The following is a 19,411-nucleotide window of genomic DNA, read 5'->3' as shown; positions in this document are numbered from 1 at the left end:
AATGGCAAAAATAGGACTTTTTAAGAGGATACATTCACAACCATAAAAGTAATAAGAAAGGAAATTACAGTAGATAAGAGATGTCCACACATTTGAAGAGGATATAAAGTGAACATGAGTGGTGATGACTGAAGAGATAGAACTCTAAGATCTAAGAGTTTTCAGAGGGAAATGTTAACCAGAACCCAATAAATTAGGGTTACAAAATTCCAGAAAATCTCAAAATATGGAGTCATCAGTTACTTCAGAAGCCAGGGTGAGGCAGAGGTCAAACAGGACAAATGCCTGAAATCTGCCTATGAGGACATTAGACTTTCAGGCATCCTTCCTCACTCTTGAAGCAACAGAATCACAGAGGCTGTGAAGTTAGGGCACTAGAACAGACACAGTGGAAGAGAGGTGAGAGGTACTGTACTGAAACATGCAATTCAATGAAAGTCAACATATTAAATGATAAAATGGCAATTCTCTGTTTGATTCCCAGGGCACTGACTGTCAGGATTACAGTTTCAAAAGTAGAATATTAAAGATTCCTCTCTGAAGAAACTGAACCTTTGGAAGACTGTTTGGAGGTCTCTGGTAAAATGACCAGGTTTGTATTAAATTTCACTATGGTAAGGCCTACCAATACACAGTTTCTGCTCAAGTACACAGAACTTTTAATTAAATTTTTGGTACATCAGTCTCAACTATAAATGGATACCCAAGGTTCATAGTATATTTGAAGAAACAACAACAAAAAAGTTTCAACATGAAAAATCAAGACTCAAAGAAGAGAAGAGTGAAAAATTTGAGGAAACAGAAAATCAAGAGATCTCACCCCACCAAAAAGCCCCCAAAATTAAAATATCTTTAAAGAACTAAGAAAGTGTCATATAAAAATCATCAACAAAATAAAAATAAACATTTTTTAAAAGACCATGTATCCACAAATAACTAAGAGAAGATCTTACAATATTCAGTGTTGCAGAAGATGTGGATCAACAAGTATGCCACATATGCTGTTGTTGGGATTGTAAAATGGATTGGTCACTTTGGAAAAACTAATATCTTATAAATAAAATACTCATATGCCATATGAGCTTAGCATTTTCATTCTTTATTATAGACTTAAGAGAAACTCATATATGTTCAGCACAGGATATGTAAAGATCATTCAAAGCATAAGATTGTTTATCATCTCAAAACTACTGAAATAATGCGATTACCCATCAATACTAGTATGCTAAATAAATTATGGTTTATTCACACAAGGGAATATTATATAGTAGTCCAGAGAAAAAATGAGCTCCTTGCATCAATATGCATAAATATTAGCAATAAAATATCAATAACAAAAATTTGTAAGTCTAAAAAGATTACATAATAGTACCATATGCTTTTCTTAAAGGTAAAAACAATGAAAACATATATATTTTACATATATATTTACTGTATGGTTTACATATATATTTACTGTATACTACATGTTCTGTGTGTGTGTGTGCATTGAGTGCTTGTCTTGAAGGGCTATAGTAAGGACAAAGTTAATATAAGTAAAATGTTTATAATGAAACTTGGTAATATATTAGTATTCTATTTTTAATAGTTTTTGTGAATTTGAGAATAGTTAAATATAACACTAAGCCAAAAAATAGAGGTAATTCTTAACTTTGACTATATATGGGGAGGATGTTCTATGAGAAAGGAAGTGAAATCATTAGGTACCACTTATCTCAGTGTGAAAAGCATTTGCATAGTCATAATAATATGTACATTTTGAATATTGTTTTGGTCCCAGGTTTTGATATATCTACATTAGTACAATGAGGAAAGAGGCAGTATGTGTGACATAGGGAAGTTGTATGAGAAAGTTAACTACACATTGTTCATGGTACAAATTCAATTATGTTTAACATTAATAAATCAATCAATGGCAATGAAAACATTATTTGGTATATGGAAGCAAATAACAAAACAACAACAACAAAAAACATCCTACGAAGTTGAAAGTTGTTGCCTTGGGGAGTTGCGAACCAGGAGTGGGGAGAGGTGGGGATGGAGATTGTCATTTTTCATTATAAACCTTATTATTTAAATGACCGTGCAATTTATCATCACAAAGAGACATTGTAGAAAATAAAATGAAGTGCTTTCAACAATTAGACTAGGGTAAGTTATGTAAACTAGAATTGTCCCAGGCAAACTGGGATGTATGGTCACCCTACCATCTGACTCTCAAAATTTGGTGCATATATTGGTTTGATACAGAGAAAAAAAGTGAAAATATGGAAGTAACTACCAAGTTAATTGAATATATTGGTGTTTTTATTTTGTTTTGTTTTTACTCAGTTATCCAATTTGGCTGTCTAAAGGTACCAGCTTATTTGTTTAAGGGCTGGACATTCAGGTTCACTTTTGGGTAAATGTAGATGCTGTCTGAAAAAGGAGAATATATAGACTGACAATTTTTTCTGATCCCTTGTGCACAAAATTAAATTAGCTACTGAAGCTACTGAAAAAAAAATTGGTAAAGTTCTAGGGTTACATCAGTAAGATGACAGAATAGGAAGTCCCATGTCTTGTTTTTCCATGGATACACTGATTTAATAACAATATATAAGCAGAAATTACCTCATGAGAATTCTTGACTCAAGAGGTGGCAATATCCCAGGTAAGCACAAAGCTGGGAACAGCTGCATTGAAATAGGTAAGAACAATTTCACTTTACCTGCATAAGGCCCTTCTTCAAACTGGCATAGATAACCAGCAAAAGAGAACACCCTGGCTAGTGAATTCTGCCTGGAAGAGGGAAAGAAAGAAGATAGAAGAGAGGAGTGTGCATCCAATATTCCAGCTTTTTGGGAAGACACTCTAAGGACTGGTTTCTGTCTTACCTCATTCAAAGCACTGATGGAACCAGTATGCTTTTGATGTCTGGGGGACACTGAGAAAAGGAAGAGTGGGTGGCTTACTGCTGTTCCAGAGGATGTATAATACATCAGATAGAGGCCAATAGAACTTGACAGTCTCTCAGAAAGAAAGAAAACAGTGGAATATGCATTCAGTGTTCTGGCTTTTCAGGGGACTACCTGAAAGAATGAAGTACAGACAGAATCCAATATATTCTAGAAGCCTGGGGTCTGCTGAGAACATGACAGCTGGATGGTTTGTGGCTGCCCCAGATAATTAACAGTACCTCAGAGAGGAAAAAAAAAAAAAAAGGAACAAGAGATCACAAGCTTTAGGAAAAGAAACTAGCAATATTCTTTATTAAGGAATTTCATGCACAGACCATTCTCCCCCCCAAAAAAGGTACAGAGGCCCCAAGAAAATCTAGCCAGACTGATTGGAGAGGGTCTTTCCCTGTACAAGTCAGTTGGTAAAAACTAGGAGAGGGGACAAACTTTTCAAATGTGTAAATCCCCACAAAAAGTTATGAGAAACAAAAAGAAACAGGGAAACATGGCTCGAAGAAACAAAATAAACCCACAGAAACTGACAATAAAGGAATGGAGGTATATGAATTACCTGATAATTAATACAAAATAAGTGTCATAAAAATGCTCAGTAAACTCAGGAAAACAGTGCATGAATAAAATGAGAATATCAACAAGGAGACAGAAAATATGTTTTGTTTTAAAATTTTGAGCTGAAGAATATAATGGCTGAGTGGAAAAACTCACCAGAGGGTTTAACATCAGACTTGATCAAGCGGAAGAAAGAGTAAGTGAACTCAAAGACACATGATTCTGAATTATGCAGTCAGAGGGACAAAAAGGTAAAAGAATGAAAAAACATGAAGAAAGCCTAAGGAACTTAATAAAACACGATAAAGCAAAACAACATATGTATTATCAGAGAGCAAGAAGGAGAAGAGAGCAAAAGGGGAAGAAAGTTGATCTGTAGAAATAACAGAGAAAAACTTTCCAAGTCTGGGAAAGGAAATGGACTTCTAAATTTAAAAAGTATGTGCTGAAAGCTGATTCAAATCTGCAGGATTCACTGGTGAATTCTACCAAACATTTAAAGAATTACTCCAAACCTTCTCAAACAGTTCCAAAAATTGAAGAGCAGAGAACACTTCCAAACTCACTTTATGAGGCCAGCTTTATGCTGATATCAAAGCCAGACAAAATCAGTACAAAACAAGAAATCCATAGGTCATAATACTTGATGAACATAGATGCAAAAGTACTCAGTAAAATAATAGCAAATTGAATTCTGTAGCACATTAAAAGGATCATACACAATGGCTAAGTGAGATTTATGCCTAGGATGTAAGTATGGTTCAATATATGAAATCATTCAATGCAACAATATACTACATAAACAGATACAAAACAAAAATCACATAAATGTCTCAATAGAAGCAAAAAGCATTTGAAAAATTCAATACTTTTTCATGACAAAAACGTTCAACAAACTAAGAGTAGAAGGAAAATATCTCAATATAATAAAGGCCATATATGAAAAGCTGATATGTAACATTTTACTCAATAGAGAAAAACTGAAAACTTTTCCTCCAAGATCAGGAACAAGAAAAGGATGCCTACTGTTATCCTTCCTATTAAACATAGTCCTGGAAGTCCTAACTGAAGCAATTAGGTGAGATAAGAAAGGACATCCAAATCAAAATGGAAGAAGAACAATTATCTCTATTTAAAGATAACATGATCTTATATGTAGAAAACCCTGAAGATTCCACAAAAGAAAAAAAAATGTTACAGGTAATAAATAAATTCAATGAAGTTGCAGGATAAAAAAATCAATATATAGGGGTGCCTGGGTGGCTCAGTCATTAAGCGTCTGCCCTCGGCTCAAGTCATGATCCCAGGGTCCTGGGATCAAGCCCTGCATTGAGCTCCCTGCTCAGCGGGAAGCCTGCTTCTCCTTCTCCCACTCCCCTGGCTTGTGTTCCCTCTCTCCCTGTGTGTCTCTCTCTGTCAAATAAATAAATAAAGTCTTTTAAAAAAAATCAATATATAAAATTCACTTGTGTTCCTATTCACTAACAACAATATAAAAAGGAAGTTAACAAACAACCTCATTTATAACAACATCAAAAAGGAAAAAAAAATACTTAGGAATAAACTTAACCAAGGAGGTGAAAGACTTGTGCAATGAAAACTACCAAAGATGGAAGAAAGAAATTAGAAAAGACAAAAATAAATGGAAATATACCCTAGGTTAATGGATTGGAAGAATTAATATTGATAAAATGTTCATATTACCAAAAGTAATTTACAGAGTTAATGCAATTTCTATCAAAACCCTAATTGCATTTTTTTTTGAAAAATACAAAAAACAATCCTAACATACTATGGAGCCACCTTGAATGACCAAAACAATCTTGAGAAAGAACAAAACTGGAAGTATCACACTTCTTGATTTCAAAACATATTACAAAAACTACAGTAATCAAAATAGTATTGTACTGGCATAAATACAGACATATAGATCAATAGAAGAGAGCCAAAAAATAAATCCCACATTTAGTCAAATGGTTTTTGACAAGGATGCCAGGAGTACACAATGGGGAAAGGATAGTCTCTTCAATAAAGGTGCTGGGAAAACCACATGCAAAAAAAATGAAATTAAATGCATATCATATACCAGACACAAAAATCAATTCAAAATGGACTAAAGACTTAAACATAAAACCTGTAATTAGAAAACTACTAGAACGTAACACAGGGAGAAAGTTCATTGGTCTATGCAATGATATCTTAGGATAGACATCAAAAGCATAGGCAACAAAAGCAAAAACTACATCAAAGTAAAAAGCTTCTGTGCAGCAAAAGAAAAAAAAAACAGTTAAAAGGTAATCTACAGAATGGGGTAAAATATTTGCAACCTTTATATGTGATAGAGGGTTAATATTCAAAATATATAAGAAACTGCTATAACTCAATAACAAAAATCAAATAACCAAATTAAAAAATGGTCAAAAGACTTTAATAGATATTTTTCCAAAGAAGACATAAAAATGGCCAAGAGGTATATTTTAAAAAGCTCAACATCACTCATCATCTCAAAAATGTGAATAAAACCCACAATGAGGTGTGATCTCACACCTATTACCATGGCCACTATCGAAGAAGAAGGAGATGGAGAAGAGGGAAAAAAAATGAAAGAGAAAAAAAAGGAAAATAAGAATTTGCAAGTAGAGAAATTGAAACTTTTGTGAATTGTTGGTGGGAATGCAAAATGGTGCAGCCTAGAAAACAGTATGGAAGTTGCCCAAAAATCAAAGATCAAACTATCATATGATCCAGTAATCCCGCTTCTGGGTACTTATCCAAAAGAACTGAAACCAGGATTTCAAAGAGACATTTGCAATCCGGTGTTTATTGCAACATTAGTCACAATAGCTAAGAGGTGGAAAAAATCTAAATGTCAGGAGACAGGAAAAGATGGCAGAGGAGTAGGGGTCCCTATTCCAACTGGTCCCTGGAATTGAGCTGGATATCTATCAGACCACTGTGAACACCCACAAAATCAGCCTGAGATGTAATAAGATAGATCTGGATCTCTACAAACAGAATATCCCAGGCGGTTGGTTTCAAGGTATGAAGCAGGAAGCTGTGATTCTGCAGGGAGATAGTGGAGGATAAACAGAAGGGGGAGGGAGACATGGTGATCCTACAACACCGGTGAGTGATAGCCTCCCACGATGGGGACAGGGCACAGACTCATAAACCAGTAGCTATAGGGAAAGGACTTTAGGGCAGCCCCCTGGATTGAAACCTGGAGCAGTGGGGCTGTGCATGTGAACTGGGGGTGGCTTGCAGTTTTAGAAGCACAAAAGGCAAAGACATGCCCCGACATGGTGGCAAGGACTGGTAGCGCTGCTGACGGGCACACAACCCAGGACACTGCAGTTTATAGCAGCACAGACAGAAATGGAGATAGTGTGGCCTGGAGACCTCACTGAAGAACAGACTGTGATCTCTCTGCTCTGAGGCAGAGGGTTGGAAACGATCTCTTCTGCTCTATCAGAAAAGACCTGGAAAGCCACCAGGGAAAACTGCTAGAGAAAAAAAGCCCCAACAAACTGGTTTTCACTGAGCCCATTCCCTGCCACAGGGGGCAGGGCAACTCTGCCCAAACAGGGTTGCCTGAGTAGGAGCACAGCAGGCCCCTCCCTCAGAAGACAGGCTGGGAGAACAAGAGGCCTGCAACCCTAAGGTCCCTAGAAAACAGGTGCAACTTGCTTGGGTTGTGGTCAATAATTTGGACTCTGTACATTCCCTCAATCACCCCTCAACAGAATGACTAGGAGGAGGAATCCCCCAAAATAAGAAAGACTTGGAGACTGTGACTTCTGCCATAGATTTACAAATGAATACAGATATAACCAAGATGTCAGAGATGGAATTCAGGGTAGCAGTTGTGAAGACAATTGCTAGAATGGAGAAATCGATTAATGGCAACATAGTCTCTAAGGGCAGAAATGAAAGCTGAATTGGCATAACTTAAAAATGCTACCAATGAGATCCAATCTAATGTAAATAATCTAACAGCTAGGGTAAGTGAGGCAGAAGAACGAATTAGTCACCAAAAGATCAATTAATAGACAAGAAGGGAAAAGAGAAGGCCAGGGAAAAACAACTCAAAATCCATGAAAATAGAATCAGAGAAATAAGTGACAACATGAAAAGTTCCAATGTCAGAATTATTGGGATCCCTGAGGGGGTGGAGAGAGAGAGAGGACTAGAAGATGTATTTGAGCAAATCATAGCTGAGAACTTCCCTAATCTGGGGAATGAAACAAACATTCATATCCTAGAAGCAGAGAGGACCCCTCACAAGATCAAGGAAAACAGGCCAACGCCCCAGCATGTAATAATAAAACTCGCAAATCTTAGAACCAAGGAGACCATTTTAAGGGCAATTAAGGGGAAGAGATTCCTTACGTACAAAGGGAGGAACATCAGAATAAGTCAGACCTATCCATAGAGACCTGGCAGGCCAGAAAGGCCTGGCAAGACATAATCAGGGTACTAAACGAGAAGAACATGAAGCCAAGAATACTTTATCCAGCAAGTCTGTCATTTAGAATGGATGGAGAGGTGCAGAGCTTCCACGACAGGCAGAAACTAAAAGAATATGTGACCACTAAGCTGGCCCTGCAAGAAATATTAAGGGGGCTTCTATAAAAGGAGAAAGACCCCAAGAGTGATCTACAACAGAAATTTACAGGGACAATCTATAAAAACAATGTCTTCACAGGCAACATGATGACAATAAATTCATATCTTTCAATAATCACTCTCAACGTGAATGGCCTAAATGCTGCCATAAAATGTCACAAGGTTGAAGATTGGATAAAAAGACAGGACCCATCCATATGCTGTCTACAAGAGACTCATTTTGAACCTAAAGATACATCCAGACTGAAAGTGAAGGGATGGAGATCCATCTTCCATGCCAGCAGACCAAAAGAGAAAGTTGGGGTAGCAATTCTTACAACAGACAAATTAGATTTTGAGCTAAAGACTGTAGTTAGAGACAGAGAAGGACACTATATCATTCTTAAAGGGCCTATCCAACAAGAAGATCTAACAATTGTAAATATCTACACCCCTAAAATGGGAGCAGCCATCTACATAAGCCAACTGTTAACCAAAATAGTCTTATTGATAACAATACATTAATTTTAACAGAGCTCAATACTCCATTCTCAGCAATAGATAGATCATCTAAGCAGAAAATAAAAAAAAAAAAGAAAGAAACAAGAGCTTTGAATGACACACTGGACCAGACGGACCTCATAGATATATACAGAACATTCCACCCTAAAACAACAGAATACTCCTTCTTCTCGAGCGCACACAGAACTTTCTCCAGAATAGACCACATACTGGGTCACAAATCAGTTCTCAACTGATTTCAAAAGATTCAGATTATTCCCTGCATATTCTCAGACCACAATGCTTTAAAACTGGAACTCAATCACTAGAAAAAAAAATTGGAAGAAATTCGAACACTTGGAAACTAAAGACCACTCTGCTCAAGAATGTTTGGGTCAACCAAGAAATCAAAGAAGAACTTAAACAATTCATGGAAACCAATGAGAATGAAAACACATCAGTCCAAAACATATGGGATACTGCAAAGGTGGTCCTAAAGGGGAAATACATAACCATCCAAGTCTCACTCAAAAAAACAGAAAAATCCTGAATTCACCAACTAACTTTACACCTTAAAGAACTAGAGAAAAAGCAACAAACAATGCCTAAGCCATGCATTAGAAGAGAAATAATGAAGATTAGAGCAGAGATCAATGAATTAGAAACCAGAAACACAGTAGATCAGATCAACAAAACTAGAAGCTGGTTCTTTGAAAGAATAAGATCTATAAACCACTGGCCAGATTTATCCACAAGAAAAGAGAAAGGACCCAAATTAATAAAATGATGAATGAAAGGGGAGAGATCATGACTAACACCAAGGCAATAGAAACAATTATTAGAAATTATATTTTTAAGATTTTATTTATTTATTTGAGAGAGAAAGAATGAGAGAGAGAGCACGAGAGGGAGGAGGATCAGAGGGAGAAGCAGACTCCCTGCTGAGCAGGGAGCCCGATGTGGGACTCGATCCTGGGACTCCAGGATCATGACCTGAGCCGAAGGCAGTCGCTTAACCAACTGAGCCACCCAGGCACCCCAAATTATTAGAAAATAGTATCAGCAACTATATGCCAATAAACTGAGCAACCTGGAAGAAATGGATGCCTTCCTAGAAACCCATAAACTCCCAAGACTGAAACAGGAAGAAACTGACAACCTGAATAGGCCAATAACCAGTAACGAGATTGAAGCAGTGATCAAAAACCTCCCAAAAAACAAGACGCTAGGACTGGATGGATTCCCTGGGGAATTCTACCTAACATTCAAAGAAGAAATAATACCTATTCTCCTGAAGCTGTTTCAAGAAATAGAAACAGAAGGAAAGCTTCCAGGCTCATTCTATGTGACCAGCATTACCTTAATCCCCAAACCAGGCAAAGACCCCATCAAAAAAGAGAATTTCAGACCAATATCCCTGATGAATATGGATTCGAAAATCCTCAGTAGGATCCAACAATACATTAAAAGGATCATCCACCATGACTAAGTGGGATTTATCACTGGGATGCAAGGGTGGTTCAACATTCTCAAATCAATCAGTGTGATAGAACACATTAATAAGAGGAGAGAGAAGAATCATATGGTTCTCTCAATTGATGCAGAAAAAGCATTTGACAAAATACAGCATCCTTTCCTGATTAAAACTCTTCAGAGTATAGGGATAGAGGGAACATTCCTCAAGTTCATAAAATCCAACTATGAAAAACCCACAGCGAATATCATCCTCAATGGGGAAAAGATGAGAGCCTTTCCCTTAAGATCAGGAACACGACAAGGTTGCCCACTCTTGCCACTATTGTTCAACATAGTACTAGAAGTCCTAGCAACAGCAATCAGACAACAAAAAGAAATAAAAGTATTCAAATTGTCAAAGAAGAAGTCAAACTCTGTCTTTTCACAGATGACATGATACTTTATGTGGAAAACCCAAAAGACTCCACTCCCAAATTACTAGAACTCATACAACAATTCAGTAATGTGGCAGGATACAAAATCAATGTACAGAAATCAGTTGGTTTCTTATACACTAACAACGCAACTGTAGAAAGAGAAATTAGAGAAATGATTCCATTTACAAAAGCACCAAAACCCATAAGATAACCTTGGAATAAACCTAACCAAAGAGGTAAAGGATCTATACTCTAGGAACTACAGAACACTCATGAAAGGAATTGAAGAAGACACAAAAAAATGGAAAAACATTCCATGTTCATGGATGGGAAGAATAAACACTGTTAAAATGTCTGTGCTACCCAGAGCAATCTATATCTTCAATGCCATTCCGATCAAAATTCCAATGACTTTTTTCAAAGTGCTAGAACAAACAATCCTAAAATTTGTATGGAATCAGAAAAGACTCTGAATCACCAAGGAAATGTTGAAAAAGAAAAACAAAGCTGGGGGCATCATGTTGGCCCGATATCAAGCTATATTACAAAGCAGTGATCACCAAGACAGCATGGTACTGGCACAAAAGCAGACATATAGAGCAATGGAACAGAATAGAGAGCCCAGATATGGACCCTCAGCTCTATGGTCAAATAATCTTCGACAAAGCAGGAAAAAATTTGCGATGGAAAATAGTCTCTTCAAAAATGGTGCTGGGAAAATTGGACAGCTATATACAGAAGAATGAAATTCGACCATTCTCTAACACCATACACAAAGATAAAGTAAAAAATAGATTTTATATATTATATAATTTTATATATTACATTTCATACATTATAAATAAAATTTATATATAACATATATATTCTATAAAATATATATAATTATAATTTTACATGAAATTTATATATTTTATGTAGATATATAATATTCTATTTTTGATTATTGAAATGCTTGGAAACAATGGCTATCCCTGTAGCAATGGTCTTGAAATACCATTCTTTGTGAAAATAAAACAAGCCATTTTAGAGAAATGGCTGATCTCATTTCTCTAAAGAGAAAAGATCTGAGGTGGGAAAGGTACATGATAAACTTATAACATGTGATTATATTAGATATCAAAGAAGCTAAAAGGAACTACTTTCCTCTCAAATTGAAGTCAGGAACAAAATTAAAGAGGCTCCCAGTGGGCAGAGATGGATAGATTTAAGCTTCAATAGGAATAATAATTAAAATGGAATGAAACCCATCAAATATGTTTAAAGTTACAATAATATATATTAATTAGTAACCTAAATAGGATGACAGTTAATAAATTTTGTTTTCTGGTAAATAAATGAAAAAAAAGAAAAAAGGATGCCTAGGTGGTGCAGTTAGTTAAGCATCAGACTCTTGGTTGGCTCAGGTCATGATCTAGGGGTTCTGGGATAGAGCCCTGCATCAGGCTTTGTTCTCAGTGCAGAGTCTGCTTGAGATTCTCTCTCCCTCTCCCTCTGCCCCTCCCACTCGTGCTCTCTTTCTCTCTAAAATAAATAAATAAATCTTTAAAAAAAAGAAATAAAAAAACCCCACAAGGATTTATCCTACCTTTCCCACATAATTTTTACTATTGGGTAACCCATTAGTATATCTGGAAAAGTGTCAGTTTATGAAAGCATTCCAATTATAACAGAAATGATGGATTAAAATATCACTATATTCCAAATGCAATCAATTAATAAATGCAGGCATTGAGCATTAAGTGCTCTTAACAACAATAAGAGAGATAGCCAGACCCCATGTGTCTCCTGAGAAAAGGATACAACATGATCTTAGTTTGCCAATGGGATCAGACTTGAGTTTATCAAACTTTGGATCCAGTTGCCAACTTGTAGGAAATATAAAGGAGAGAGGAATATATTAAACAACACCATAAGAACACAATCAGCAAAATCCAAACTGGGAAACTATAGGTAAAATTGCCCAAGTTTATAACAGATAAATCACAAGAGAACATTTTTTTTAAATGGAGAAATTTTAGATTAAAAAAGACCTAAAGGGCATATCAATTGAAAAAAAAATGAGAATGACTAAACTATGATATCTAGAGATTCACATTTGTGTTATAAAACTACAAAGAAGTGTGAGGAATCATTTTACTTTTGTGGTTACTTGGGGGATATGGAGGTGTGATTAAGATGGGATACAAGGGGTGGGTTTTTGAGTGGCTAATGAAATTCTGTTTTTGGATAGATGGTAGTTACAAGGGTGTTTGTCTTATTTTATTGAGCTACATTTGTGTGTGTGTGTGTGTGTGTGTTGTATTTCTGTTTTATTTTACAGTGAAAATATTACTTCAAAAATGATGGCAGTCTACGTGAATGAAAGCTGAAAATATGATCAAACTGAGGTATCTGGAAATAAATTTGACATAGCAAACAATCTCAAAACAAAAGTGAAGTAGCAAACTCTAGGGCCAAAGGAAGAGTTTTGATGGGACGGCACATTATTGGATTCCCACGAAAAAGCCTGAAACAGAGACACAGACAAATTTATTGGAGTGTGCTCTTGGGATCTCCACCCAACAAAGGGAAGGGTAGAAAGAAAAATTGGGAAGGAGTAGTTGGGCTGTGATACAGTCTCAGGGAAGTTCTTAGCTGACCCCATGGGAATTTAAAAATTAAATGTGGCTCTCCAAAGTTGTGGCAGGTTGGACAAAGGGACCAGAATTTTTTATTCCTCCCCACTGGATGATAAGCTTCTCCGGGGTGGTCAGCCAAGGCAATTCTGAAGAGAGCTGAAAGCTGAGAGACATCTGCTCACAGCATTCCCAGAAGCTGGAGGAATAAGTTCTTTTTTTTAAAGATTTTATTTATTTATTTGACAGAGAGAAAATGAGAGAGCACAAGCAGGGGGAGCAACAGAAGGAGAGGGAGAAGCAGGCTCCCTGATGAGCAGGGATCCCGACGCAGGGCTTAATCCCAGGACCCTGGGATCATGATCTGAGCTGAGGGCAGACGCTTAACTTACTGAACCACCCAGGCACCCCGGAATAAGTTCTTCAATTGCAAAAGGGATCTGGGTGATGCAGCACTGCATCTTCTACAGTGATTATTTCCTGCCTCCGTGTTTCCTTTCCTGCTCCCTTCCATATGTATCTCTTAACTATTCTATTCATATTATAAACACAAGGTTGTAAGTCTCAGCATACTTGTGATTTGGAGAAATCTTGTTCCCATTTCACACATAGTAGAAAATGGTTCAGAAAAGTTAACAGTTATAGTCACCCTGGGTTGTGGGCCACCTTTGAACCAAGCATGTTACCTTCATTATTTTATTTGATAATCTCAGTAACCTTATGAGTTAAGCACACTTCATTTTCTCATTTTACAGATGAGGTAGATGAAGGTCATAAAAGTTAAATGATTTGCCCAGCTAATCAGTGGTGGAGACAGAATTCTAACTAGATCTGTATGAATCCAGCACTCTACTCTCAACCAATATAGTTATGCACCTCTGTAGAAATCATCTAGACTCACAAAATAAGGAAAAGGATGATCCAGGAATTTAACTATGAATCTCATCTCCAAGGTGTTCAATCCCTCTTCCATAACTTCTCCAGGGTCTTGTTCCCTCAAAAAAGGCTTTATTGAGGGTATTAATGATTATCCCGCTTAGCTAGCAAAGAAGGATTTTCAATCACTTAACCCAAAGAAGCCACAAAGGTAACATTGTATGTAAACTGTTGAGTTAATGGGGACAAGTGTTTGGGGAAATGGATGCCTTTTGGGCATCTCAGATGCCACCAAGCACACCCTACCAATTCTTCCTATGTGGGGGTCAACTCTACAGACCAAAGAATAATTAAGGGGATAAAAGTCATAATTAATAACAACAAATTAAAGAAGATCGAAAATCTTTAGTCTGGATGACATGAAGATCAAAGGTGAATTTTTCTAAGGTAAGAAAAAGTTTGCATTGTGTAGAAATGATGAGACATCACATGTCTCAGAGCATTAGAAGTAAAAGGTGACTTTTTGAAGATTTGAAGAGGTCAATTTTGGGCAAATAGGAAGGAAACATCACTCTAAACTGCAGGTAGCTAACCACTGAAGCTCATTCACCTTAAAAAGCAATATAAACTGTCATAAATTGGTTCAAGATGGTTTTAGTCAATTTATGGATGAGAAATTCAGAATAAGAGAAGTGAGTGATGGCCCTGAGTATAGATTGTGGAGTAAAACCCTATCCTTCCTCATTATCTCAAAGGAGAGCTTTGGGATATCTTTCTGAAATGCAGCTCTGGGCTATGTGGACTATGAACCTGATTCATGCTACTTGCAGGCTTCCTTTATCTTCCCTGAAACTACCAACTCTTGTGCCTCTGTACCATTGCTTAGAATATTCTTCCCTCTACTTTTGTGAAGCTGGATCCTTCTCATTCTTTACATCTCAGTTTACAAGTTACCTCCAGGGACACCTAGGTGGCTCAGTAGTTAAGCGTCTGCCTTCAGCTCAGGTCATGATCCCAGGGTGCTGGGAACGAGCCCCACACTGGGAACGAGCCCTGCACTGGGATCGAACCCAGCACTGGGATCGGGCTCCCTGTTCAGTGGGAAGCCTGCTTCTCCCTCTCCCACGCCCCTGCTTGTGTTCCCTCTATTGCTGACTCTCTCTCTCTGTCAAATAAATAAATAAAATCTTAAAAAAAAAAAGTTACCTCCAGCTCCTACTTCAAGCCCTGTCATTATCACAATCAGTAATCATCTTGTATATTAATGTTTACTTGTTTATTACCTGTTTCCACAACTAGAAGGTAAACCTTATAAAGACAGGGCACTTAGAAAGTTTTGTTCACAACAATAGTTCCAGCATCTAACCTAGTGCCTGTTATAAACACATATAATTGTGGAATGAATGAATTAGTAAATAAATAAAAGATTTAAGAATCTAATTTTGAGCTAAGTGAAAATTCTTCCCCCTAAAATAAGGTGCCATCAGTTGGTATTTTTTTCTTATTTTTATTTTTTTATCCAATATATTTTTGAGACTCTTTTTTGTACTTTTTCTGATAAGCTTCTAGAAAATTATTTAATATACTAGCATGGACACAAACACACACACACAAGAAAAATAAAAAAATCTTACCTCTTCCATTCCTATGGAAAGTTTTGATGGGATTGGACAAATATGCATGCATTAAGTATGCATATCTGGTCTTCAGTGCTTTGTTCATCATTTTTCCTGGAACACTTACTCAAATCAGCCTGACACTAGCAACATCCAAGGCCCATCTAGCTGCTCAAGGACTTACATACACAGCATGTTACTGCAGAGCATGCTGTACTTTGTGGCAGCCTCTTTAAAGTGCAATACCTGAAATTCTAGGAAATCTGCTTCCCCTGAAGAATCCTCCCTGAATTGGAATAGAGACCCATTACTATGGTTGCAAGAATGCATGCATCATCTGGTAGCAAAAGAGGGCTTTGTAAAGTGATATAGTCCCTTCAATTCACAGCAAGTAACTAACTAAAAAGCTAAGTGAGTAAATAAAATAGATATATGAAGTAGAGTAAAGATGATTCTAGTACTTTGGAATTAAGTCCAGAGATCTAAATGTCTGTGGCTTGTAAAATTTGGAGATTTTGAAGTGAATTCCAATATGCTATTCTCCTTAGGATGAAATAGCTCTAATTATTTATAAAAAGTAACATTGCAGTTCCTCCTGGGTACTGCTCACTATAGACAACTCATAGTTTTCCAACTCATCAGCAGTGTCATTTTAGGGTTAATGTTGATATAGACATGAATATTGAGGAAGAAATGGCCTCAGAGGGATCTCCTTGTTTAATTTCTTAAGTAACAAATGGCCAGCTTGTGGGTTCCTTTGTTCTGTAGATTCTACAGTTCTGCAATGTACTAAGAGGTATCTTAGCTCCTTAATGGAGGGCAGCCAGTGTGCAGCAGTGAACCCAGGGCCCATCAGGATATTTTAGGCCCTGCTGTTGTGGTATTAGCAACTGATAATGTAAAAATGGATCATTAAGAGTCACTTGGAAAAAAAATGCAATTCATTAGCAACCTTCTTGGGAAAGGAAGGATAGCACCAATCTGCTGAAGTCCAACCACTTCAGAAAAGACATTAGAAAAAGTTTGATGATGGAATAGAGGAGAACAGGATATGGAAAAGGGAGTTCATTTCTGTAAGATATCTATGCTTTATGATCTCTGCTTCTTGTACTATGCATCACATATTTTTATTTCAAATATTTTATGCCCTTGAACCCAAATTCTTAAGTCTATAACAACTGGAATATAATTTTTCATAAATTCAAGAATCAGTACATTGTTAGTAGATCATCGTTTAGTAAAAGTACTGGGAAATGCAGGCAACTATCCTCCAAATATGAGAATTACAGGGACACCTGCCAACTTCGGACCAAATAGATGAGAATGCATGGGAAATTTCTGCCAACACTTTTCTTTTGTTGATACTCAGCTCTGCTACCCCTTTCAGAGAATCACTTCAAGTCTCACAGAAAGGCAGGAGGCAAGCAAGCAAGGACTTGGGAGAGTAATAAAATAAACCCAGTAAGCATCAGGGTTTCAATAAGAGTCCACTGTTAAAAATAACTTTTTTAAATTAAACCCCAGTTAATTCCTCTTCCAATTGAAATTTAAGGGTGAGAAAATATTTGATTTTCTTTATCCCTCAATAAACCATATTCTATAGAGCATGAATAAAAAAATAATCAATATGTCATGTAGTAAATACCCATGCCACTGATGAGACTGGTCAGAAGGTTTTGATCTTTCTAGTAAGAACTCTTAAGTATGAGGACTGGTCTAGTGTGGTGCAGTGTTTGAGTTTGAGCCTATTCCAGAATGTTACTAATATGTTAAAGGCCACTAGAGCAATACTGTAACACTGGAGACATAATTTTTCTAAATCACTCTCAAATGACTCCTTGATACATGCAAATCAAACAACACAACAAAATGAGAGCAGCATAAACTGCTTCAGCCACCTATAAGCATCAACCTCCATCTTTTTGAAAAGCTTCATATGTATAAAACTAAGTATAGAAATTTGGTGAAATCATTTTTATTTATTTATTTTTAAAGATTTTATTTATTCAGCTGGCCCGAGCCTGAGTCCTGGCCTCTGGTCTTACTCTCCGAACAGCATGAGCTTCACCACCCACTCCACCTTCTCTTCCAACTATCGGTCCCTGGGCCCCGTGCAGTCGCCCAGCCACCGGGTCCCGCCGGTCAGCAGCGCGGCCAGCGTCTATGCAGGCGCCGGGGGCTCAGGCTCCCGGATCTCCGTATCCCGCTCCACCAGCTTCCGGGGCGGCTGGGGGTCCGGGGGCTTGGCCGCGGGGATGGCCGGGGGTCTGGCCGGCATAGGGGGCATCCAGGGCGAGAAGGAGACCATGCAAGACCTGAACGACCGCCTGGCCTCCTACCTGGAGAGGGTGAGGAGTCTGGAGGCTGATAATCAGAAACTGGAGATGAGAATCCGGGAACACCTGGAGAAGAAGGGACCCCAGGTCAGAGACTGGGGGCATTACTTCAAGACCATCGAGGAGCTGAGGGCTCAGATCTTTGCAAGTTCTGTGGACAATGCCCGCGTCGTCCTGCAGATTGACAATGCCCGTCTTGCTGCTGACGACTTCAGAGTCAAGTATGAAACGGAGCTGGCCATGCGCCAGTCTGTGGAGAGTGACATCCATGGGCTCCGCAAGGTCATTGACGACACCAATGTCAGTCGGCTGCAGCTGGAGACAGAGATTGAGGCTCTCAAGGAGGAGCTGCTCTTCATGAAGAAGAACCATGAGGAGGAAGTAAAGGGTCTACAAAACCAAATTGCCAACTCTGGGTTGACCGTGGAGTTGGATGCCCCCAAATCTCAGGACCTCAGCAAGATCATGGCAAACATCCGGGCCCAGTATGACGAGCTGGCTCAGAAGAACCGAGAGGAGCTGGACAAGTACTGGTCCCAGCAGATTGAGGAGAGCACCTCAGTGGTCACCACACAGACCGCGGAGATAGGAGAGGCTGAGATGACCCTCACAGAGCTGAGACGTACGGCCCAGTCCTTAGAGATCAACCTGGACTCGATGAGAAACCTGAAGGCCAGCTTGGAGAACAGCCTGAGGGAGGTCGAGACCCGCTACGCGACGCAGATGGAGCAGCTCAATGGGGTCCTGCTGCACCTGGAGTCAGAGCTGTCCCAGACCCGGGCCGAGGGGCAGCGCCAGGCCCAGGAGTACGAGGCCCTGCTCAATGTCAAGGTCAAGCTGGAGGCTGAGATCGCCACCTACCGTCGCCTGCTGGAAGACGGGGAGGACTTCAGTCTCAGTGAAGCCCTGGACAGCAGCAGCTCCATGCAGACCATCCAGAAGACCACCACCCGCAGGATTGTGGACGGCAAGGTGGTGTCTGAGACCAACGACACCAAAGTTCTGAGGCGTTGAAGCAGCAAAAGCAGGGTACCCTTTGGGGGGCAGGAGGCCAATAAAAAGTTCAGAGGTCAAAAAAAAAAAAAAAAAAAAAAAGATTTTATTTATTCATTTGAGACACAGAGATACAGAGACAGAGAGCGTGAGCAAGGGAGAGAGGCAGAGGGAGAGGGAGAAGCAGACTCCTCGCTGAGCCAGGAGCCTGATACGGGGCTTGATCCCAGGACCCTGGGATCACAACCTGAGCTGAAGGCAGACACCTAACCATCTGAGCCACCCAGGCACCCCAAAATCATTTTTATACTTACCCCAGTGCCAGATAAAACCCTGGGTCCAAAGAAAGTGTTTACCTATAAATATTCATAGAATTCTCACCTTATGGGTAGACAATATTCAGGTAAGGATGAAGAGCTCATACATGTGAAATGAAATTAATCACATCAGGGTAACAATCATGAT

The 19,411-nt window shown here is 38.4% G+C and overlaps 1 protein-coding gene across 1 annotated transcript; it reads left to right on the top strand.

Moving 5' to 3' along the window:
- The first annotated feature begins 17,633 nt into the window (after positions 1 to 17,633).
- Positions 17,634 to 19,029, top strand: LOC110584341 (keratin, type I cytoskeletal 18). Its single transcript, XM_021694407.2, has one exon. It carries the CDS (start codon positions 17,675 to 17,677, stop codon positions 18,965 to 18,967), a length of 1,293 nt encoding a protein of 430 aa, XP_021550082.1. The 5' UTR covers positions 17,634 to 17,674; the 3' UTR covers positions 18,968 to 19,029.
- Positions 19,030 to 19,411: the final 382 nt, after the last annotated feature.

This window comes from Neomonachus schauinslandi, chromosome X, assembly GCF_002201575.2.
Source record: "Neomonachus schauinslandi chromosome X, ASM220157v2, whole genome shotgun sequence".
In the NCBI taxonomy this organism is placed as follows: domain Eukaryota; kingdom Metazoa; phylum Chordata; class Mammalia; order Carnivora; family Phocidae; genus Neomonachus; species Neomonachus schauinslandi.
The sequence above is the reverse complement of the archived record's forward strand: the minus strand, read 5'-3'. Positions and strand labels throughout refer to the sequence as shown.

Coding starts and splice junctions, on each gene's coding strand:
- LOC110584341 (XM_021694407.2), top strand. CDS start 17,675: ATGAGCTTCACCACCCACTCCACCTTCTCTTCCAACTATCGGTCCCTG.